This window comes from Canis lupus, chromosome 3, assembly GCF_011100685.1.
Source record: "Canis lupus familiaris isolate Mischka breed German Shepherd chromosome 3, alternate assembly UU_Cfam_GSD_1.0, whole genome shotgun sequence".
Classification (NCBI taxonomy): Eukaryota; Metazoa; Chordata; class Mammalia; order Carnivora; family Canidae; genus Canis; species Canis lupus.
In genome coordinates this window covers 38,401,949-38,417,163 of record NC_049224.1, presented here as the reverse complement: position 1 = coordinate 38,417,163, position 15,215 = coordinate 38,401,949, and the positions used below count along the sequence as shown (strand labels likewise).

The 15,215-nt window shown below is 39.0% G+C and overlaps 1 protein-coding gene across 8 annotated transcripts in view; it reads left to right on the top strand.

Moving 5' to 3' along the window:
• FAN1 (FANCD2 and FANCI associated nuclease 1) overlaps nt 1–15,215 on the top strand; it is a 39,859-nt gene that overhangs the window by 6,367 nt on the left and 18,277 nt on the right. For all 8 annotated transcript variants that reach the window (XR_005356908.1, XR_005356909.1, XM_038532604.1 and 5 more), the window contains 2 exons: nt 2,985–3,186; nt 8,772–9,005. Coding sequence is in view for 6 of the 8 variants with exons in the window: in XM_038532604.1 (XP_038388532.1) it covers nt 2,985–3,186; nt 8,772–9,005 (436 nt within the window). In the remaining 2 variants the exon portion in view is untranslated. The remainder of the gene's footprint in view (nt 1–2,984; nt 3,187–8,771; nt 9,006–15,215) is intronic.

Sequence of the window (15,215 nt, the reverse complement as noted above, 5' to 3'; positions counted from 1 at the left end):
CCCTCAATTCACCCAGCTCTGCATCACCTCTTCAGAGGTCAGTCTGACCACCCTACATGGAACCAGCCCTTCTGCTACGTTTGCTTTGCCTCAGCCAGTTTTGTTTTTATTTATCATAGTTCTCAGCACCTGACATACCTACTTACTTGCTTGTCATGCAAAGAAAGAGGTGAGCTGCTTGTGGCCAGGACTTGGTTTGTTCATTGTAGTGTGCCCAGGGCCATAGAACATTACTTGGCATGCAGTGTGCACCTAGTAAGTCTTTACTGAATGGAGGAAAAAGGCATTGCCCTAAGCTGTAAGTGCCTTGAAGGCAGACACCAGCCAGGTCTGATTCAGCTGAATCTCAGGTCTAGACTGGTGTCTGGGTCTCGTGATAGCATACATGTGTATGTTTGTTCAGTAATTGAACACATAAAAGGGTTTCCAGCCAGAGGCCTGTACAGGGAGAGCAGAGCTGATGGTCAGTTTACTCTGATCTGTTTGGGAGAGGTCCAGTTGGAGGCCTTGTAATCAGCAAATATACCAGTGAGTTTTTAATGAGGGTGTCTAAGCCATAATAGTTACCCATATGTGTCTTTTTTTTTTTTAAGATTTTTATTTATTTATTCATGAGACACACAGAGAGAGAGAGAGAGGCAGAGACACTGGCAGAGGGAGAAGGAAGCTCCATGCAGAGAGCCTGACGTGGGACTCGATCCTGGGCCTCCAGGATCACACCCCGGGCTGAAGGCAGCGCTAAACCACTGAGCCATCAGGGCTGCCCCATATGTGTCTTTATGTTATTCAGACTTTACTTTTTAGTGAGAAATTGTATTTTATAACTTTTATGAGATACCTATTTTCCATATTCTGTAATAATTGGTTTGACAAACTAATTACAGTTCCTTTTTTTTTTTTTTTTTTTTTAATAAGAGAGGGATGGGGTAGAGGGAGAGAATAAAGAGAATCTTAAGCAGGCTCTGTGCCTAGTGCAGGGCCTGATGTGGGGCTTGATCTCATAACTCTTGAGATCATGAGCAGAGCTGAAATCAAAAGTCGGACAGCTGCACTGACAGAGCCACCCAGGCGTCCCTACTAATTACAATTTCTGCAGTAGAATTTCATTGTACTTGCATTTTTTTTTGCAGTCAGCAAGTTTACTCTGTTTATTAAAGTCACGGAAATGGTTTGACCAAAGTGCACAATAGAATGACATCACTGGTTTGTTATAAATCACAGTGAATTACTAGAATACAACAATGTCATTCCTTTACACAGAGGATTACAGGATGGGGTGAATATTATAAAGGATAGGATCTTTTCAACACATTAAGCCAATCAGATTTTACACCTCAACTATGTACCTTTGAAAAGACTGGTTAGCAAAGCTGAGGGGTTTTCCTCCTCTTTTCTTCTCTACCAATTATTACTAAGCCACAACGAAAAAAGCCATGCACAAATTTTACAACACCTGATAAAAAACAGATACAAAATCTTGTTTACTTCATCACTTGGTAAAGCTTGTATCTTTGCTCCTTCATTTTTCTGATTAGGCCACTTGTCACATGACTCACCCCTAAATGAAAAGCTGTTAATAATTTAGCAGTATTCACCCCTGTACACATATCAAGATACACTCCCCATAACCATCAAGTCCATGTCTCTTTCCTGTACATTAACACAAATGAACACACCACAAACCTAGGACTAAAGACATTTACTATACAGTTTTAAAAATTAATATATCTAGCATCACTATCAGTGTATTTCAGATCCCATATTTGGGAGAGGGGATGCTGTATGTACAACCCAGCCCATCTGAAGATTTGGGCAAATCTGCCAGAAATGTATGAGGAAAGCCCTGCAATGTGCCATACATAACCAGTAGCTTTCTGCCTTGCAGAGGGGAATCCAGAGCAGAGCTGTGCATTTCCAGAGTAGGAAAAAACCCAGAGCTTAACGTCTTATGGGCGAGTAACTTTTCATAGAGTGAAAGGCAGAGTTTTGTCTTCTTAAACCCATTTTAATGTCACAGCATAGTCAGTGAAGAAAACAGAGTGGTCATCTGTACATAGGTACATAGATCTGGCTAGCCTAAAAAGAAACATTTAAGATTTTTACAGAAAATCTACCATAAAAACAAGTCTTTAATTATGCTCTTATCCATCTACTCACTAGTTCAATCACTGGCTGCCTCTAAACCTAGCAAACCATAATCCGAGGTCCAGCAACTCACTCCTCACCCCGTCCCATTCCAAAAAAGAAATGGCTTCTGCATGAATAATTCAAAATGGTCTTATCCATAAAGTAGCTGCCTCAAACTGTAGTGGAGACTGGCGACTGGATGGTTGTTCCCCTGGGATTTGGATTTTTAGAGACACTTCCCAAATGCAGAGTTGATTCTCAGGGAGCTGCTGTCCCCAAATCATAATGTTACTTCAAACAGTGTTATTGTACCTATCTAAGTTCCTCATAATTGTCAGCTACTAATCAGCTATTAGTATAATGAAATAAAACTGTTCCCAGAAACGAGCAAGACCAAAGCTTGCTTTTTGATTGGTTTGTTTGAAGTTCCCATGGTAAAGAACCTTAAGGCAGTTGGACTGTGGCCTGCTAGAGCCATCCAGGGCAGACTGAAAAAAACTGTTGTGTCAGAGTTCTTACATCAAAAATTTCCCCCTTTATCAACTGGGGGGATGGATTTGTTGCTCATTCCTTGAGTTCAATAGAGACCTAAGGTCAAGAGTTCAAGGTCACCAACTCCATTTAAAATGTCTAACCCACCTAAGTTTCTCACATGGTTTGCTCAGCTATTCATCCACCTGGGTATGCTTTGGATTGTAAGTCTTCCTTGATGATATTACAGATTCAGTTAAAATTTGTCTTGTTCATTATATTTGCATTTAAGTAAGCTTCATTCTTCTCAAAGTCAATAGAGCTAGAAAATAATAAAAATCTTTAAAACTATGTTTACCTTTTTTTTTTTTTTTAATCCATTTCAGAGTCTGAGTTGCAAGAGCTCTCTGAAGTACTTGAACTGCTTTCTGCTCCTGAACTGAAAACCCTGGCAAAGGCCTTCCACTTGGTGAATCCCAATGGACAGAAACAGCAGCTGGTGGACAACTTCCTCAAATTGGCCAAACAGCCTTCAGTCTGCACTTGGGGCAAGAATCAGCCTGGAATCGGTGCAGTGATTTTAAAAAGGTTTTGTTGGATATTGTTTCAGTAAAAACATTAAAATGTTGATAGCACATATTAACTTATGATAACAGATGGTACATTGTTTCAAATTATAATTTCTTATCTTATTTGTAGTTAGATTGATAAGACAGAAGAGCCTTATCACAATAGCTTGGATTCTTTCTTGGTTTATTTTTAATAAGTAATACTACTAAGACCAAGGAATTTCTAGGGCCAAGAAAAATCAGGAAGCAGTAGGCATGTGGTAAATTCTAGTATATTCTTATTCAAGAAAAATGCAATTTTAACTCCTTTCCTACAGGACTTACAGTAATATATTTGGTCGAATATTTATTTTAGTCAACTCTTTATTGAAGTATAATCTATCAGTCTTAATATGTAGTTTTTCTTGGGTTTAGAACATAAAATTGACCAAGAGCTATGGTTTGTTTCTTTTGCTTTTGTGAAGACCTTGAAATGTTTCAATTTGGGGAAAGATGTAAAAACCTTCAGAATTTATTTTTTTTCCTCACATTATCTCTAGAATGCAGCTATATTAACTTTAATTTGGAGTTGTTGAGGATAAAGTAAGTGATGCTTTTGAAAACACTTTAAAACAATGTCAATGTTTATTTTGTGTAATATATAGTGTGTCTTTCTGAATACACACATGGGCATATATGTGCATGTGCACAAGTAACTTTCAGCTGTTATGTGTCAAGAGCCAATCTTTGTTGGGAGATACTACAAATATTAATCTTTTAAAAAAACATAGCTACAAACAAGACATGCATTATTAAGAAAACTGTCACTACTAACTCTTCAAAAAGTTTAATACTATAGGTTTTTAAAAAATATTTTAATTATGTATTTATAGTTAATTGACTTTTAGGATTATAGAATCTTCGTAGTATATTAAATGTCTTCTAAGACATTTAGACATTAAATGTCTTCTTAGACATTTAGACATTCTTTTTTTAAAGATGATTAATTTGAGAGAGAGAGTGTTCGAGCAAGCAAGAGCATGCACGAGCTGGGGGGCGGGTTGTGGAGAGTCAGAGGGAAAGAATCTCAAGCATACTCCCCACTGAGTACAGAGCCTGATGTGGGGCTTGATCTCACAACCTGGGGACCATGACTTGGAGTCAAATACTCAACTGACTTGAGCCACCCAGGCAGTCCCCTAAGTCCTTTCTCTTTATTTTAGGGGACCCACTTCCCCTAAGTCCTTTCTCTTTATTTTCTTTTTCTTTTTTTTTTAATTTTAAGGATTTTTATTTATTTGACAGAGAGCAAGAGAGAAAGCACAAGCAGAGGGAGCAGCAGGCAGAGGGAGAAGGAGAAGCAGGCTACCCACTGAACAGGGAGCTTGATGAGGGGCTGGATCCCAGGACCCTGGGATCATGACCTGAGCCAAAGGCAGATGCTTAACTGACTGAGCCATCTGGGCCCACCTAAGTTCTTTCTTGTTTAAATTTTTTTAAAATTTTATTTATTTATTCATGAGAGACACAGAGAGAGAGGCAGAGACATAGGCAGAGGAAGAAGCAGGCTCCCTGCAAGGATAACAATGTGGGACTTGATCCCTGAACCGGGATCACACCCTGAGTCGAAGGCAGATGGCTAACTGCGGAGCTACCCAGGCATCCCTAAATTTTTTTTGTTTTTATTTTAATTCTAGTCAGTTAACATACAGTATTATACTAGTTTCAGGTTGTACAATATAGCGATTCAACACTTCCATTCAATACCCAGTGCTTATCATGACAAGTGCACTCCTTAATCCCTATCATCTATTTCACCCATCCCCACACTCCCCTCCCCTCTGGTAACCATCAGTTTGTTCTCTATAATTAAAAGTCTGTTTCTTGATTTCTCTTTCTCTCTCCCTCCCTCTAATTTTTTCCCCTTTGCTTGTTTTGTTTCTTAAATTCCACATGTGAGTGAAATCATACAGAATTTGTCTTTCTCTGACTTATTTCACTTAGCATAATAGTCTCTGGATCCATCCATGTCGTTGCAAATGGCAAGATTTCATTCTTTTTTATGGTTAAATAATATTCCATTGTATGTATATACCACATCTTAATCCATTCATCAGTTAATGGATACTTGGACTGCTTCCATAAATTGGCTATTTTAAATGATGCTGCTAATATACCAGAGTACATGTGTCCCTTCAAATCAGTATTTTTGTATTCTTTGGGTAAATACCTAGTAGTAAAATTGCTGGATCATGGGTTAGTTCTATTTTTAATTTTCTGAGGGAGCTCCATACTGTTTTCTAGAATAAGTAACTGCACCATTGTGCATTCCCACCAACAGTGCAGGCAGGTTCCTTTTTTCCAGATCCTCACCAGCATCTGTTTTTCTTGTGATGTTGATTTTAGCCATTCTGACAGGTGGGGGGTGATATCTCATTGTGGTTTTGATTTGCATATTCCTGATGGTGAATGATGATGAGTATCTTTTCATATGTCTGTTGGCCATCTGTCTTTTTTTTTTTTTTTAATTTAAGATTTTACTTATTTATTCATGGGAGACACAGAGAGAGAGGCAGAGACATGGCAGAGGGAGAAGCAGGCTCCATGCAGGGAGCCTGATGTGGGTGGGACTCGATCCCGGAATTCCAGGATCATGCTGTGGACCAAAGGCAGGCGCTCAACTGCTGAGCCACCCACGTGTCCTGATCTGTATGCCTTCTTTGGAGAAATGTCTGTTCATGTCTTCTGCCCATTTTTTAATTGGATTATTTGTGAGGTTTTTTGGGTGTGTTGAATTATGTAAGTTCTTTGTGTATTTTGGATACTAACCCTTTCTTGGATGTTATTTGCAAATATCTTCTCCCATTCTGTAAGTTTTCTTTTAGTTTTGTCAATTATTTCCTTCACTGTGCAGAAGCTTTTTATTTTGATATAGTCCCAGTAGTTTATTTTTGTTTTTGTTTCCCTTGCTTCAGGGGACATATCTAGTAAGAACCTGCTTCAACTGATGTCAAAGAAGTTGCTGCCTGTTTTCTCCTCTAGAATTTTTATGGTTTCCTGAATCACATTTATGTCTTTAATCCATTTTTAACTTATTTTTGTGTATGCTGCAAGGAAGTGGTTCAGTTCATTCTTCTGTATGTGGCTGGCTGCCAGTTTTCTCAACACCATTTGTTGTAGAGACTGTCTTTCCGACTGGATGTTCTTTCCTGCTTTGTTGAAGATTAATTGTATAATTGTTGGTTCATTTCTGGATTTTATGTTCTGTTGTATTGATCTGTGTGTCTTTATTTGTGCTAGAACCATACATCTTTGATGACTGTAGCTTTGTGGGTGCCTGGCAGGCTTCAGTTGTTAGAGCATGGGACTCTTGATTTCGGGGTTATGAGTTTAAGGCCCATGTTGGGTATAGAGATTATGGATTACTACAGCTTTGTAATATAACTTGAAGTCTGGAATCATGATCCTCCATCTTTGTTTTTCTTTTTGAAGATTACTTTGGCTATTTGGGGTCTTCTGTGATTCCATATAAATTTTAGGCTTCTTTGTTCTAGTTCTGTGAAAAATGCTGTTGGTATTTTGACAGGGATTGCATTAAATGTGTAGATTGCTTTGGGTAGTATAGACATTTTAATAATATTTGTTCTTTGATCTATGAGCATGGAATGTCTTTCCATTTCTTTGTGTCCTCTTCAGTTTCTTTCATGAGCATTTTATAGTTTGCAGTGTACAGGACTTTTACCTCTTTGGTTAGGTTTATTCCTAGATATCTTATTATTTTTGGTACATTTGTAAATGAGATTTTTTAAAATTTATCTTTTTTTTGCTTCATTATTGGTATATAGGTATATAGGTATATAGAAATGCAATTTCTTTAATTGTATTAAGTATTTTATGTAACCATATGTAACATTTTATAAGTAAGTGAACATTGAAATTAGCAGTGCTCTCAGTATAAGCACTAAGGATATGAACAGAAATAAAAGAAATAAGGTTAACTTTTTTTTTTTTTTTAATCCCTGACTTTGGACTTGTAGGAACATAAGATTCTCAAGGCTATTTTAGTTGTACTAAAATCACTGTCCTTTAAGATTGTACTTTCTTTCTTCATTTTGTTGTAGAACTCAGCAATGGAACCTGAGTCTCTGACAGCCCCAAATAAAGGCAGTGCCTTGTTATTGTACTTTGCTGTTATCATGAAGAAACAGAAAAGGCGCATTATTTATACTTTCTTAATCCCAGTAGATAATCATTGCTCATTTTACCATGTTTAATGGTTCCTTCTGAACTCAGAGAATTGGCCAACTGGGGCATCCCTGGGATGCTGAATGGAGATGGACAAAGTGTGGGCACTTCGTATCAGTCTCTGTTAGATGAGTGACTCTTAATTAAATAGTGGTGTGATAGGAATCTCACCTGTGTCCCCTCATGTATCTGATGGTGCACTAATTTCTATAACACCCTTAGGATGTAGCACTGCTTTTGGGTTAATAATTCTGGGATGGATAGGAAAGTAAGGTCTTCCATTAGGCCAGTGGTTCTCAACTGCAAGTGACTTTGCCCTCTAGGGAATATCTATCTGGTAACGTCTGGAGGCATTTTGATTGTCTTGATGAAGAGGGAAGTGAGCACTACTGGCATTTACTGGGTAGAGGCCAGTGATGCTGCTGAGTATCCTATAATGTACAGGACATCACCCTTCTCCCCAGCAAAGAATTATCCTGCCCACATGTCAATAGTGCTAAGTTTGAGAAACACTGTTCTAGATGGTATCCAAGTTGTAAGAGCCAGAGGGCCCACGTGGCCCTGAATTTAATTCAGACCTCCAGGCCTACCTCGAAGGCATCCAGAATCAAATTCAATTTACTCTGAGGTAACCCTAGAGCAGAGATGCTTTTGGACAACTTTGCATATCACAGAATAGCACCAGATCTTGGGACCACTTTTTGGTACACAAAATCATGCTAACCAACAGCCTTTGATGATGGCATTTTATTTTATTTTATTTTATTTTATTTTATTTTATTTTATTTTATTTTATTTTATTTTATTTTATTTTATTATTTTATTTTATTATTTTATTTTATTTTATTTTATTTTATTTATTTTATTATTTTATTTATTTAATTTTATTTTCAAAAAATTTTTACTAAGTAGTCTCTATGCCCAACATGGGGCTCAAACTCACAACTCCAAGATCAAGAGATGCATGCTTTACCTACTGAGCCAGCCGGGTACCCAAATAATGACATTTTAAATAAATATTATTTAATCTGAATGTCACTTGTCAAGAAGTGAAAACGGCTACTTGTATGACTTTTCTTGTATTTTACACATTCATGACCAGTATAAACCTATGTTGCTTTTTTATTGAGCCAAACCTTATGTCAAACGATTTGGAGATAGAATCTCATTTAATCTTCACCATGTCCCTGGGTAGGCTCTGAGCCTCAAAGAGGTTAAGTTAAGCTCCAAGTTCACAGAGCTGGAAGTGGTAGATTTGCTTCAGGGTTAGAATAATGATTGCCACTTACCTTTATTTTTTCTGAGAATAATTTGTAAAATCTAACCTCCAAATGCTTTTTAAAAAAACAAAGTTATTTATCTATACTGTACATTTTTCAGAGCTAAAGCCTTGGCGGGACAGTCACTGAGAGTCTGTAAAGGTCCTCGAGCTATTTTTTCCCGGGTCTTGCTGCTTTTTTCCCTGACGGACTCACTGGAAGATGAGGAAGCCGCCTGTGGTGGTCAGGGACAGCTTTCGACTGTGCTTTTGGTCAATCTTGGCCGAATGGAGTTTCCTAGGTACACCATCAATCGGAAAACCCAGATCTTCCAAGACAAAGACGATCTCATCAGGTAAGATCATATATTAGCTCATTATAATAACTGTGTCACTTTACATGTACGTAAAAGTTTTCATTATTATTATATGTTTCTGAGACTATAAGGAGAATATAGAAATATGTTTAGATTAAGGTTGCCCAAAACCAATGAGTTTGGAGTTAGAACTACAAAAATTTTTCCTGCCCCATGTTCCCAAATAGCTTTGGCAGGAAACATTTTGTAAATACAGACACTTGAACAAACCTGCCTTGTGAATATGTTAGTGGCACGAACAAGGCCGAAGATGAATGTTTCCCTAGCAATAACGCTTCAAATGAAGCTAATACTAACTCTAACTTGTGTGCGTATACTCAAATCATGCACATGCAAGATTAGAGATTGTCACCAATCTGTTTTGGCACATGGACTCAGTGAATGTTTGGTTTGACTGACAAAGCAGGTTTTGGTAAAGATTTCCTACAGGAAAAAAAAAACTTGGATTTCCTTTAAAAGCCCATCATTATAAAAAAGATTAATTTAGATTCCTAAAATGGCACTTTTGATTCTTGATTTAAAGTTTATGACTCATATGTAACTGAAATTGATTCTGATACTTGATTTTAGGAGAGTTGTTAATATGTTGTCTAATGTGTGCTTTAAAAAATAACATTGAAATTATGGAATCAAAGCAGCATCGATATACATGGACTCTAGCCCAGTTTGCTGAGTTGTCAGGAAGCTCACTGTCTTGTTTGTGTCCTACTGGAATAAATTCTTTTAAATAAGAATATGTCCTTACTCTGTTTTGAGTTGTCTCATATCTTTTAACCTTTTCATTTTTAGTGACTTTATGTTCTTTCTCTTTGATGAAACTGTGTACACTGAAGCCAGGTTCCAGCCTCTCTGTAGTAAAGAACTGGTGAAACCACCCCGTGCCTCAGTTTCCCCATCTATGAAAGGGATGGATAATAGTATATTCCTCCAGATGTGTGTTAATACATGCAAAGTACTTGTGCTTAGAGCCTGGCCCTTGGGGATGACTTAGTATGTCCTAGTTAGCATTATAATTGTCCTTATTACTGGCCTAAGGGAGATTACTTTTTAGTTCTATGATTGACAAAACCATGGGTGACAAGTTCAAAAGCAGGGGAGCTGGAAAGAAAAAGCATGCCAGATTCTTTTGAGAAAGTAGGTATCCCCAAAATATTGGGATTGTCCCTGCATATTTTCAGACCATAATGCTTTGAAACTAGAAATAAATCACAAGAAGAAATTTGGAAGAAATTCAAACATGTGGAGGTTAAAGACCATTCTGCTAAAAGATGAAAGGGTCAACCAGGAAATTAGAGAAGAATTAAAAAGATTCATGGAAACTAATGAGAATGAAAATACAACTGTTCCAAATCTTTGGGATACAGCAAAAGCAGTCCTGAGGGGAAATACATCGCAATACAAGCATCCATTCAAAAACTGGAAAGAACTCAAATACAAAAGCTAACCTTGTACCTAAAGGAGCTGGAGAAAGAACAGCAAATAAAACCTACATCCAGCAGAAGAAGCAAGTTAATAAAGATTCGAGCAGAACTCAATGAAATAGAGACCAGAATAACTGTGGAACAGATCAACAAAACCAAGAGTTGGTTCTTTGAAGGAATTAATAAAGATAGATAAACGATTAGCCAGCCTTATTAAAAATAAAAAAGACTCAAATTAATGAAATCACGAGTGAAAAAGGAGAGATCACCACTAATACCAAGGAAATTCAAACGATTTTAAAAACCTATTAGCAGCTATATGCCAATAAATTAGGCAATCTACAAGAAACGGATGCATTTCTGGAAAACCACAAACTACCAAAACTGGAACAGGAAGAAATAGAAAACCTGAACAGACCTATAACCAGGGAGGAAATTGAAGCAGTCATTAAAAACCTCCCAAGACACAAAAGCCCAGGGCCAGATGGCTTCCCAGGGGAACTCTATCAAACGTTTAAAGAAGAAACCATACCTATTCTACTGTTTGGAAAGATAGAAAGAAGTGGAATACTCCAAACTCGTTCTATGAGGCCAGCATCACTTTGAGGCCACCAAAACCAGACAAAGACCCCACCAAAAAGGAGAATCATAGACCAATATCCCTTGATAAACATGGATGCAAAAATTCTCAACAAGATACTAGCCAATAGGATCCAACACTACATTAAAGAAGATTATTCACCAACACCAAGTGGGATTTATCCCCGGGATGCAAGGCTGGTTCAACACTCGTAAAGCAATCAATGTGATAGATCATATCAACAAGAGAAAAAACAAGAACCATATGATCCTCTCAATAGATGCAGAGAAAGCATTTGACAAAATACAGCATCCATTCCTGATCAAAACTCTTCAGAGTGTAGGGATAGAGGGAACATTCTTCAGCATCTTAAAAGCCATCTACGAAAAGCCCACAGCAAATATCATTCTCAATGGGGAAACACTGGGAGTCTTTCCCCTAAGATCAGAAACATGATAGGGATATCCACTCTCACCACTGCTATTCAACACAGTACTAGAAGTCCTAGCCTAAGCAATCAGGCAACAAAAATAAATAAAAGGCATTCAAATTCAAATAAAAGGCAAAGAAGAAGTCAAACTCTCCCTCTTCGCAGATGACATGATACTGTACATCAAAAACCCAAAAGTCTCCACCCCAAGGTTGCTAGAACTCATACAGCAATTTGGCAGTGTGGCAGGATACAAAATCAATGCCCAGAAGTCAGCGGCATTTCTATACACTAACAATGAGACTGAAGAAAGAGAAATTAAGGAGTCAATCCCATTGACAATTGCACCCAAAAGCATAAGATACCTAGGAATAAACCTAACCAAAGACTTAAAGGATCTATACCCTAAAAACTACAGAACACTTCTGAAAGAAATTGAGGAAGACATAAGGAGATAGAAAACATTCCATGCTCATGGATTGGAAGAATTAATATTGTGAAAATGTCAATGTTACCCAGGGCAATTGACACATTTAATGCAATCTCTATCAAAATACCATGAAAAAAAAATCAGAGAGTTAGAACAAATCATCTTAAGATTTGTGTGGAATCAGAAAAGACCCCAAATAGCCAGGGCAATATTAAAAAAGAAAACCATAGCTGGGGACATCACAATGCCAGATTTCAGGTTGTACTACAAAGCTGTGGTCATCAAGACAGTGTGGTACTGGCACAAAAACAGACACATAGATCAGTGGAACAGAATAGAGAACCCAGAAGTGGACCCTCAACTTTATGGTCAACTAATATTCGACAAAGCAGGAAAGACTATCCACTGGAAGAAAGACAGTCTTTTCAATAAATGTTCCTGGGGAAATTGGACAGCCACATGCAGAAGAATGAAACTAGACCATTCTCTTACACTGTATGCAAAGATAAACTCAGAATGGATGAAAGATCTAAATGTGAGACAAGATTCCATCAAAATCCTAGAGGAGAACACAGGCAACACCCTTTTTGAACTTGGCCACAGCAACTTCTTGCAAGGGACGTCCATGAAGACAAGGGAAACAAAAGCAAAAATGAGTTATTGGGACTTCTTCAAGATCAAAAGCTTCTGGACAGCAAAGAAACAGTCAACAAAAATAAAAGACAACCTACAGAATGGGAGAAGATATTTGCAAATGATGTATCAGATAAAAGGCTAGTATCCAAGATCTATAAAGAACTTATTAAACTCAACAGCAACGAAACAAACAGTCCAATCATAAAATGGGCAAAAGACATGAACAGAAATTTCACAGAGGAAGACATAGACATGGCCAACAAGCACATGAGAAAATGCTCCACATCACTTGCCATCAGGGAAATACAAATCAAAACCACAATGAGATAACCACCTCACACCAGTGAGAATAGTGAACATTAACAAGACAGGAAATAACAAATGTTGGAGAGGATGTGGAGGAAGGGGAACCCTGTTGCACTGTTGGTAGGGATGTGAACTGGTACAGCCACTCTGGAAAACTGTGTGGAGCTTCCTCAAAGAGTTAAAAATAGATCTGCCCTATGACCCAGCAATTGCACTGCAGGGGATTTACCCCAAAGATACAGATGAAACATTCAGTGAAATGCCAGGACACCTGCACCCCAATGTTTCTAGCAGCAATGTCCACAATAGCCAAACTGTGGAAGGAGCCTCGGTGTCTATCGAAAGATGAATGGATAAAGAAGATGTGGTCTATGTATACAATGGAATATTACTCTGCAATTAGAAACGACAAATACCCACCATATGCTTTGACGTAGATGGAACTGGAGGGTATTATGCTGAGTGAAGTAAATCAATCGGAGAAGGACAAACATTATATGGTCTCATTCATTTGGGGAATATAAAAAATAGTGAAAGAGAATAAAGGGGAAAGGAGAGGAAATGAGTGAAAATATCAGTGAGGATGACAAAACATGAGAGACACCTAACTCTGGTAAACAAGGGTTAGTGGAAAAGGAGGTGGGCGGGGGGTTGGGGTGACTAGGTGATGGGCACTGACGGGGGCACTTGACTGGATGAGCACTGATATTATGCTATATGTAGGCAAATTGAACTCCAATAAAAAAATATCCAAAAATACCCCCCCCCCAAAAAAAACCCATCTTTTTGTTATACAAAGGGCCTTAAAATGTAAATGAAATTCGATTTAACTGACTTCAGAAATGGTAATTATATAATACCTGGTAATATGATACCTGATCTGATAAGCCTTGTTGGTACTTGAAATATATCATGTCTTTTTTTTTTTTTAAGATTTTTTATTTATTTATTCACGACAGACACACAGAGAGAGAGAGAGAGAGAGAGAGAGGCAGAGGGAGAAGCAGGCTCCATGTAGGGAGCCTGACGTGGGACTCGATCCTGGGTCTCCGGGACACCCCAGGCTGAAGGCGGCGCTAAACTGCTGAGCCACCAGGGCTGCCCTATCCTGTCTTTTCTATCCTCATTTATTCAATATATATGAGTTGAGTGTTGAGTACTTACAATGTGCCTAGGTGGTGGGATTGCAGTATGGACAGATAGAGTCTGTGCCACCATGAGGTTATATTGTACTGGGGGAGATAGAAAATAAAAGTAATTGTGGCATGTGAAAAGTGTTATGCTGATGGAGGGGCAGGCTGGGCAAGTTCCACTTTGTAGAGAGTGTCCCTGGAGAGGTGACATTTGGATTGAGACTCAGGATTGAGGGGGAGCTAGCCATGCAGGGTGTGTGCATCTGGCCATTGCAGGGAACCTGTGCTCCAGGCCCTGAGGCAGGAGCTACTTGCTGAGTTGGAGAAACTCAGAAGACCTCTGTGGCCACAGGGGCAGTATGCAAGTGGGAAGTCAGACAGGAATGCAGAGCTGGGGATGCTCATTCTCAGAAGCCCTGTGAGCAGACTCAATGGTGTTCTCTGAGCAATGGGAAGACACTGAAGAGGTTTAGGCAGGCTGGTGGTCTGTTTCACATTTTCCAAAAAACATCCTGTGGAATAGGGGGTGAAAGGAAGCAAGGGAAGCTACAGGAAGGCTGACATAACCTTGGTGGTCTAGGCGAAGGTCTTGACTGGGCCGGTGGCAGCAGTAACGAGGTGAATATGTATGAGAAATTTTGGAAGGAGGAGAGATTATGTTTATGCCTTGATTATGATTATGACTACAGTGGGAGAAGGACAGGCATGAATCATGGATGGCTCAGCTGGTGGTACCACCAATGAGCCGGAGGGTCAGGAGAGGGACGGTGGTACTAGTTGGGGATCACAGTTCTGGATGCCCACTAGCTATTCAGAGGAGGGTGTCATGTCTGGTGCTGGACCTGCTGGCAGGAGCTGAGGGAAGAGCTCCAGATTAGAGAAAGCATTTGATGTCACTAACACATGGATGGTGTTTGAAGCCTTGGAACCGGATAGACCCCTGACAGGGGAAGAGAAGGCAAGAACCATGGCAGCCAGCATTCGGAGGTCAGATGGAGAGCTGGACCAATCAGGAAAGGGGCATGGGGGACAATAAGGAGCACATATGACATAGAAGCCTAGAGAAGAGTGGTTCACAGAGGGGTGGGTAGTCATGTGTCTCCAGTCATGAGGACAGTCGCTAGGAGGCTGAGTAGATGTGGGGCCAGAAGTAAAACTGTTGGATTTAGTGAGATGCGTGCAGTTGGTGGCCTGTGCAAGAACTGCTTCAGAGAAATTTGTGGAGGTTGACAGTGAAGACAGTAGCCACTCTG